Here is a 9,376-nt window from a genome sequence, read left to right on the forward strand (position 1 = left end):
TGCGCTTAGAAGTGCTTAGTAAACTCCTCTTAAGGCTCCCGAGCAACAAAATGGCTCAGGATATCAGTTACTACTCAGGTGAAACACCCACTGACTTTCAGGGAGTTGAACCTGCAGAAACAGTGCTGGATGAGGCCCAGGGAGAGTTACTTGCTTCTCAGGGTAGAGTTTGGCCCTCTGAAGGGAACCATGTTTCAATCTGGTTGCTCCAGCCTGGCCTGGAACACTCCCAGGGATGGAAAGTGCATCATAACAAGAGCAAAATACAATTAAGAAGTCAAGAGAACAGATAAAGCTTTCTCTCTTCACATATCACTTGCTAGTTCAGCCTAGGGTAGGTGGCAGGTTTCATAGGCTTTAACAATATATTTAAGAGTAAAGGAGGTTCAAAACTGCTTAAACCAGCTCTCTTGCTTCCATTCACCTTCTACACTGCTGCCTGTTGTCAGTAGAGTTCTGCAATTGGAGTTTGAATCTGTTCTTCCAAGGTCCAAGAGCCAAACAGAGGTTTCTGGATTAGGTAGAAGCTGCTGCTGCTGTGGGAACTGCTGTTTTGTAGGTAGATTGAAGCATTTTGGAACTGTTGTGGTTTGAATATGTTATCTTTTTTTTTACCAATAGTGATAACAGCGAAGACAAATAAGTGTAAAAACAAACAGAGAAGTTGTCTTAGTACCCCAGGCAGGCTGTGAACAAGCTGGTGAGAAGGGGTGAGTGTCTATAACTGTGTCTTTGCATTTGGAAAACTCTTGGGGAAAAACAAGCAAACAAAAAGAAAAGGAAAGAAAAACAACCAAAACAAGCCCCCAACACAACAAACAAAAATTAACATTCCCAGCAATCATAGTTAAGGGGAAGGGAAAAATTGGTCCATCTTTAATTCCTCTTAACCAAAGGGATTAAGAGGGATGGAAAATCTGTTTTTCTTCTGAGCCTCTCTTGCCCCAAGAAGTGTGTGAGGAGGTGCAGAGGGGGCAGGAGGGGACTGGCACTGGTCTCTGCTCTTCCCCCATCCATCCTGCATCCCTAGGGCTGAGCCCCTCACTAACGCCATGAATGCTTGTCAGATAGCAGATATCAGCACCTTGTCTAGTGGAAGGTGTCCCTGCCCATGGCAGAGATTGGAATGAGATGGTCTTTAAGGTTCCTTCCAACCCAAACCAGTCTGGGATTCTGTGATGATTAGTCAGTGGTATATGAGTTTACTTCTTTGGACAAATTGCCACCTTCAATTCCACTGTTAAAAGTTATGATGCAGCTGGTGTGCAAGTAAAATTGGTTTTCTCTGTGTTTATCCCCATGGATTTAACATGTTTATATGGAGAATTAAAGTCCAGCAAGCTGTCCCAAGGGACCTCTGAGCATTTGGGCATTAACTGCAGGTTTGGGTAAGTCCTTTTGGGGGGTTATAACTTAGCTGTAAATATTCCTCCCTGTGAGGTGCTGAGGCTCTGGCACAGATTGCCCAGAGCAGCTGTGGCTGCTCCATCCCTGGGTGTGTTCCAGGCCAGGTTGGATGGGGTTGGAGCAGCCTGGGCTGGTGGGAGGTGTCTCTGCCCATGGCAGGGGTGGGACTGGATGGTCTTTAAGGTCCTTTCAACTCAAACCATCCTGTGGTTCAGTGAAACCCTCCCAAGTACCTTTGGATGCCACGGACACACAGCTGGAGGTGGAAACAGTTCCTCAGAGCTGTGGACAATTAGAAGCCCAACTCACTCGCAGGTCTCCTCTCCCTTCTCTGTCCTTCACCCCAGCCTTTCCAGTGCAGCTCCAGCTCCCTGTGGGAACTGGAGAAATGTGCATTTTCCTGTGAAATCTAACAAATTACTGATCCTTTTGATGGGAAATAGCATCTAACAGCGGTGGTTACTCTGTGTAGGCCATAACACACATTCCTTGGCAAGGAGACAGTCAGAGCCTGTTCACCTGCTCACCTGGAGGAGGTATTTCTGCTGCCAGCAGTGCAGCACATGCAGGTGGGTGCAGGGGAAGGAGAAATCCTCCTGATGCTCACGTTCAGCTCTGGCTCTGCTGGTTCCTTCCTCCCCAGGACGGTGTGGGCATCCTCAGCTCATGCAGGTACGAAGTGTTCTCGTGCAACAAGAGACTTTGTGTGTGTTAATTTTTATGTGCAGCTCTTACAGCACTTCCTAAGGAAATTTAACAGCATAAAACGCTGGCACACGGTGAGAACTGGTGGAAGTTCAGCCATCTCGTCTGGGCAGGTTGTGCTCACAGGCTCTCACACTTGCAGACAGTTTAATAACAGTACTTGGCACTGTCTCTTCGAGCTGCTTAAACTAATTAATGCATTCGCTCCCCACAGGGTGGAGTGGAGTTTTCAGACGCGTTTCTAGAATGAGGCACAGGATTGCTGAATATTTCGTTCCTCTGAGCTCTTGACTTCACGAGTTTCATGTGGGAGCAGAGGCAGTGTGTGTTCTCCCATGGCACACGTGCAGTGGCTCTGGCAGGAGGATAAACTCTGCTCCTGCTTGTTGGGGGAGGATAATCTCTGTTCCTCTGTCAGTGTGTTGGAGGGTACTCAGGAATTTGGACATCACTCTGGTGCTGTTGCTGGGGAGCTCTGGAGCTGCCACATCTCCACTCAGTGCCTTGGCACACTCTATAGAACCTGTTGGAATCAGGGAGAAGCAGGAGCAACGTTCCAGGTCTATCACATCCTAACCCACAAAAAATGAGGGCAAAAAGGGCTTTTTTGTGGACTCACTGTGTGTCATTGATGTGAAGACATCAGGCAGTGCCTCCCCAGCCCCTGCACAGGGGAGGTTAGTGCTGATCTCGCTGCCTCAAAGAGGTGACCAAAGTCATGAGGACCAATTTGATTGGAAAGAAACCTTTTCTGGAGGAATCACAGTAAACAAAATCTGTTTGCCTAAGGAAACCCTCATAGCAATCAGGCAGTAACACAACTGCTTGTGCTAATGAACCCAAAGCTGTTAATGTGGTTTCTTCAGTTAAATTGATTCATGAATTTTGAAGAGAACATTATCTAATGAATTTTCTTTGAATAGAAAGCAATTAAAAGGACAAATCAGTCTGATTAACCCCAAAGTCACCCTACTGCCACAAACGGTGTACAGTTTGAAATTATATCATAAAAAACTAGAGCAGATTTGCTATCTCTTTGCCCTCTACTAATCCATGTAAATTAATGAACAACAAAGTTAATTTCTTTGATGACCCTTTTCTCGTATCACCTGGATTATGCTGATGTTTAATTTGCTTAATGTTATAATAAAGACTAAACAGATTTTTTTCAATGAAGTGATTATCATTCCCTTCAGTTAAGAATGATTTTTATTATTTAAACACACACATAAGGCTGGGTGGGTTTCCTTTAAGAGCAAAATCACATTTCTCTACCTTCCTGCATAAGGTAATCAGTGTCTTCTTTTGACAACTAAAGCAAGAAAATGTTTTTAATCAGTTTAAACCGTCGTTGAAATCAGTTGTTTCTTTGCCAGAGCAGGAGGTTGAGCCTCTCAGCTGAGGGAAAGGATCTCTCCTCCTTTTTCCCCCCACATTTTTCCTCTTTTTAATCACGAACTCTCTCCTCTCAGGGAGTTATTCACCAGTTAGATCTTCAAAGCTTCTCCAAGTGCCTTGGAAGAGCGAGAGGTGTTCAACCCAACTAAAATCCAACCACAACTGCCCCTTTTTCTCCTGTAAAATAATCCTGGGCAGGGCAAAAACCCTGAGATGCCAAAGAAAGCAGCTCCTAATGCGTTTGCTTATTCATTATTTGAGCCATTGGAACACTTAGGAGCAATTTGCTGCCGAACTGGAATGAAAATAATGGAAGATACATTATATTTCTCTTTTTTTTCCTCTCCATGTCATTAAGGATGTTCTGTGCATTCAAGGTCACAGCTAGTCCTTAGGTTTGGCAATGCTGAGCAGTAGCTTGGGGGTCTGGACTATAAAATGCAGTCAGCCAGGATAATGCAGAGTCCACTGGCTCTAGGGCGTCTTCCCCCACATCTCAGCTGAAGTTGGAAATTAGCTGGAGATGCCAAGGCTTTGTCACATAGGTAGAGCTACTTATTTCTTCCCTTTTAATTTGACTCTATGCTAATTTATACTCTGCCCATTTAATGGGAAAAAAAAACCCACATTGTACGAGTTAACAGGATAATTGTACTTGAAGCAAATTAAAAATATAGGAGAATCCAAGCCTTAAATCCTTTTTTTTATAGTGGTCTTGGAGCTAATAATCTTGTATTTAAATGTAGGCATGGAGGGTACAATAACAGGACAGTGCAGAGGGGCTGTTTAAATTTAAATTAGAAAATGCTGTTGAGACTCTCCTTACATTGACTATTTCATCCTCATTTTTCCAGCCATGCAATCAACCAGTGCTCACTTCTTCTTCCTTGCAGATTCCTTCACCAAGCAAGTGCTGTGGACCCTGTTGAATGATGTGAAGTTTGGAGAGGCTGTTTCCTACAAGCAATTAGCAGACCTGGCAGGCAACAGCAGAGCAGCAAGAGCCGTGGGAGGAGCAATGAGGAGCAACCCTGTAAGTTCACCTCAACTTCTAAGCAAAGTTGTTGGGAGATGGTGGATTTAGAAAGCTTTTAGGGCTAAATGTCATTAGATTAAATTTATCTGCTGTGAAAACTGGTCTACCATGAGAAATAAGGTCAATAAGTGGTTTTAATCAGCAATAATGCACAGCCCAGTTGTGTGTGATTTATTCCCTACCATTTATGGGGGTAGGTTGGAAAGAGAAACACTTCTTGTATTCACGAGCCTCACACAGTTTGTTGTTCTCTGACTTTCTAATATATTCTTAGGTCAGGGAAGTCTTTTATCCTCCACATGGTCCTCATTTTGGCAGGTTGTGGGTAGTTTTGGTTGTGTTAACAGCAGGTCCCGCTCTGGTATAAATGTGATTCTGAAAACAAGGCCAGGTTGGATGAGGCTTGAAGACACCTGGGCTGGTGGAAGGTGTCCCTGCCCATGGCAGGGGGTGGAACTGGGTGGTCTTTAACCTTCCAACCCAAACCATTCTGGGGTTCTATAGATGAGTTGCCTGAATTTGAACCAGCCGGAGGGAGTAGTGCTCTAGGATAGGCCTGTGGATTTGGGATAATCTGTGTGTTGTAATACTTGGTGTCTGTCTGTCTTCCCAGGAGTTGTCTTTACCTTTTTTTTGTCTGTGTTTGGCTTGTCAGGTGTATTTATGCCCCTGAATAACACTGGTCATGGTGGGCTACTGTCAGTGTGTGCTGTATCCTGGTGTGGGTTTGGGTCAGCCCCATCCTGGATTAAAGGTTTGGGGGCTCACATGGATGTACCTGTACTGCATGAGGAGAGGGAGTTCAGTTCCCTGAAACCACAGCAAGTCATGGAATGAAATGGGGGTTTGGGACTAGATTATCTTTAAGGTCCATTCTAACCCCTTAACATTCTGTGATTCTCTGAATCCCAGAATAGCTTGGGTTGGAAGGACTTAAAGCCCATCTCATTTCAACCCCTGCCATGGGCAGGAGCATCTTCCCCTAGAAGTGGATCTGTGACTTAGGATGTTCATCATTCAGTCCTCAACCACAGGAAGCATCTCCAGGTGCTGATGCATTTGCTGTTTTGCATAGATTCTGCAGCAGTTGTTAATGGAATTATTCACTTTTACCTCACATTAGTGGCACAAGTATTCACTAGAGTCATCTCCCCTCCTGCAAACAAAGATCACAGCTCTGCTGCTTAACAAGACACCCCATTTCTGCAACCATTGGACAGCAGCCTCTGCTCACACCCAGGATTTACCCCCAACACCCACATTGTTGGTGCTCAGCACCAACACCACGATGGTGCTGCAGCCCAGGTGACATGTTCACCCTAATGAGCTGTTTACTTGGCTTCCAAGCTCAATATCTCCTCTGACAAACAGACTGAAAGTGTGTCTGTACATGGGCCAAGTCCAGGGGGATCCCACAGTTCCACACAGGTAGCACACAGCCCTGGAGACTCACAGGCCCTGATGGGTTTAAGGTCCTATGCTCCATAAAGAAACCCACTCTGTTGTTTTAAGCATCCATGAGATCTTCCTATGAAGCAGCTGATAGAAGAAGCCCACCCTGATGTTTCAAGCATCCATCAGCTTTCCCCATGAACCAGTTCATATAGGGTTTCCCTATGAACCAGGTGCTATAAGAAGCCCACTCTGATGTTTTAAGCATCCATGAGATCTTCCTATGAACCAGCTGATATAGGGTTTCCCTATGAAGCAGCTGATATAAGAAGCCCACCCCGATGTTTCAAGCATCCATCAGGTTTCCCTGTGAAGCAGCTGATGGGAGCAGCATAGAGCTGTGTTTCATCAATACACCCTATTGTACTTGACAATACAAACTATTTTAATATGATGGAATGCTTTCCAATATAATCTGCTGTACATTAAGATAAGGCAATCCAATGCAAACCTGCAGGAAACAGTTCTCAAAGAATAACAATCCAGTGTTGTGCAAAAGGAGATGTAATTGCTGTCGCCTAGAAATGTACCCAGCTTTGCCCTCAGGCTGCAGTGGAGCAGCAGCATCCAAAGTAGCAGTAACAGCAGGTTGTGGTGTGAAAATTCCTGCTTTTTCCCCTGTGAGGAAGGATGAAAATAGTTCTGAAAATATACAGCAAAGCTACTGCAATTTTTTCTTAAATGGAGTCCTGGTTATTATTGCTGGTTCCCAGCCCATCCTATGACTGCAGTGGTTTCTGGCCCCAGCAGAAAATGTTTAAGTGTGTTATAGATAATAATGTATAGCTTTAGGGGAAAAGAGCTGTATTAATATAATACCACCCCAATATTTCATCAGAGAAAGCTGATGATAAAAAAAATGATAAATCAGGGCTGTAATGAGAGCCCTGCCCATCATAAACCACATTTCTATCGCTGCACATCTCCTGGAGTCAATCTCACATTCCATCCATATTCCACATGCAAACACACACGTGATCCTTTTGCACTTCAGTGTGAGGGTCTCTTCACCATTCCTCACATTTCCCACAGAAATCTCTCTGTGGTCCTTCACCTATGAGCACTATGTGCGGGTTGACTGTGGTGATGCACAGGTTGTTTTCATGAGTGAGGTGAAATATAAAGGCAAAAAATGTCACTGCAGAGCCCTCTCACCTTTGTCATTTCTGTCTGTAGAGCCATCAGCTCTTGTGAAAACACATTTTCTAGCCCCATTTGCAATTCTACATTGCAGCCTCATACAAACCTTATTGAAGGAAATACTGAGAGGATGAATGTAAAACCAACATGGGGGTCAAAGATTCCAGCAGGTGTGTGAGCAGCTCCCAGTCTTCTACAGCCACCCAAGGTCTAACCCTGCAGTCCAAACCCCAATCCCATCCCTGGAAGTGTTCAAGGCCAGGTTGGATGGGGCTTGGAGCAACCTGGGCTGGTGGGAGATAGATTCTATGATAAATCTGATTCAATGAGGATAGTATAACAGTAAAAATGAGCATTTGCTCATTAGAGGTAGATTGATTGTATGACAAACGTGATTCCTTGAGGATAGTAGTAACAGCAAGAAGGAGCATTGGGAATAACCCCAACCCTGACATTGTGTTGTCCCTCAGACCTGTTGATAACATTGCAAATCTCCCCTTTCCCCGCCAAATACCAGCACATTTCTCCCTCCAAGCCAAATCAAGGCTTGGTCTTTAATTGTGGTAGTGTGCATTCCACAGGTTTCTCAGGCAGTTGTGCTGCTTCACTTATTTCATGTGGTGACCTTCTAGCTTTGTGAGAAGGTGGCAGAGGTGGCAGCAGCAGCTGAAGGACACAGTGTCTGTGCCGAGGACACAGTGGGGATGCCTAACCTTCTGCAAGAGAAACTTGGCAGAGTTTGCTGTGGTTCACATTGATTGCAAAGTCTGTGGTCCTCAAAGGGAACCCATAAAGTTCAATTAAAAATCTCATTAGACTGGGAGAGGAGGATCAAAAGGAAATCACAGGGGCTCATGGGACGTGGCGAATGTTGGGCTGATTAGTCCAAGGCCATCCTAAATGACTGTTCTGTGCCTTAAATAAGACATCTTCACCGGTCTGCTAGCAGCAGCCAGAGCCGTCTGCACTGGGGTTTGCATCCTCTCTGGAGGTGTTATGGCTTGGGCTCAACCCCAGCTAAGGGCACAACCTGATGCTGATATTGACCTACCCTAAATCGAGGATAAAACATCAATCTGTCCTAGATCAAAGATATAATATCACTCTATCCTGAATCAAGGATATAATATGGATCTAAATCAAGGATGTTATTCAGCCAAAATGTTTTGAGCACTGGAGATTGGGAGGAGCAATCTTGCATGTGTGAGAAGATGGTGGAGGATGGAACTGGCACATTGTGGATACATGAAGCTACCTGTGTGTTTGTTCATAAATCATAGAATCTCCTGGGTTGGAAGGGACCCACAAGGATCACTGAGTCCAACTCCTGTCCCTGCACAGACACCCCAACAATGCACCCTGTGCCTGAGAGCATGGGCCAAACACTCCTTGGGCTCTGTCAGCCTTGGGGCTATGACCACTGCCCTGGGAGCTGTTCAGTGCCCAAACACCTCTAGGGGAAGAACCTTGTCCTGATAGCCAACCTAACCCTGTTCCGGTGCCCAAACACCTCTGGGAGAAGAACCTTTCCTTAATATCTTTCATTCCTAATGTCTGTGGTTCCTTTAGTGGCTGGTGATAGCCTGGAACCCATGTTGGGTCATATCACAGGAGTATGTCAGGGAAGAGAGGATGAAAAGCAGAGGGTTGAAACTAGATGATGGTTCCTTCCAACCCTAACCAGTCGGGGAATCTATGACATGAGGAAAGCACAAGGTTCTTTTTTGCTGAGTGTGATTCTTGCTGTGTGTTCCAACATGATAGCTCAACTGTTCCATTATGGCCTGGTTGATCTGGGTTTGACAGCTGAGCAGTTCTGGGAGGTCTCCAGCCCATCAGCAGCGTGGTGGGACAGTTCCCTCTCCTCACATTGCCAGAGTGGCACAGCAGAGCCCTGCTCAGTCCTCAGACACAGCGCTGCAGTTCCAAGGAGATCGATCCCACGTGCAGGGAGGTTTTTCCCCCACCTTTTCTCCCTAAACAAATGCGTTACCGAGGAGTTAGTTTATTCACAGATTGCCACAAGCACTAATGACCACCCCAGCCTTGCTCTGCCACTCACCCAGATGGCTGTTGATAAAGATTTAGCATCATGTTCCGAGTGTCAGGGCTGTCAGTAGTGCTGAACCATTTGACCAGAAGAAAAAACGCACAGGGAGCTATTGATTACAGCTTCTCAGTGTCACTTGTTCACCAGGATTTAGGTATTGATGAGGCTGCGAGTGAAAACAAGCTCTT

General features: G+C 45.4%; 1 protein-coding gene across 1 annotated transcript in view; it reads left to right on the forward strand.

Annotated features, from left to right (window-relative positions):
• The window catches only part of MGMT (O-6-methylguanine-DNA methyltransferase), a gene marked incomplete at its 5' end in the record, with an annotated part of 31,059 nt that overhangs the window by 18,639 nt on the left and 3,044 nt on the right, over positions 1-9,376 (forward strand). The window contains one exon of the mRNA XM_009083969.1: positions 4,404-4,543. Within this exon, the coding sequence (XP_009082217.1) occupies positions 4,404-4,543 (140 nt within the window). The remainder of the gene's footprint in view (positions 1-4,403; positions 4,544-9,376) is intronic.

The sequence above is a fragment of the Acanthisitta chloris genome, unplaced genomic scaffold, assembly GCF_000695815.1.
Source record: "Acanthisitta chloris isolate BGI_N310 unplaced genomic scaffold, ASM69581v1 scaffold6751, whole genome shotgun sequence".
NCBI lineage: Eukaryota > Metazoa > Chordata > Aves > Passeriformes > Acanthisittidae > Acanthisitta > Acanthisitta chloris.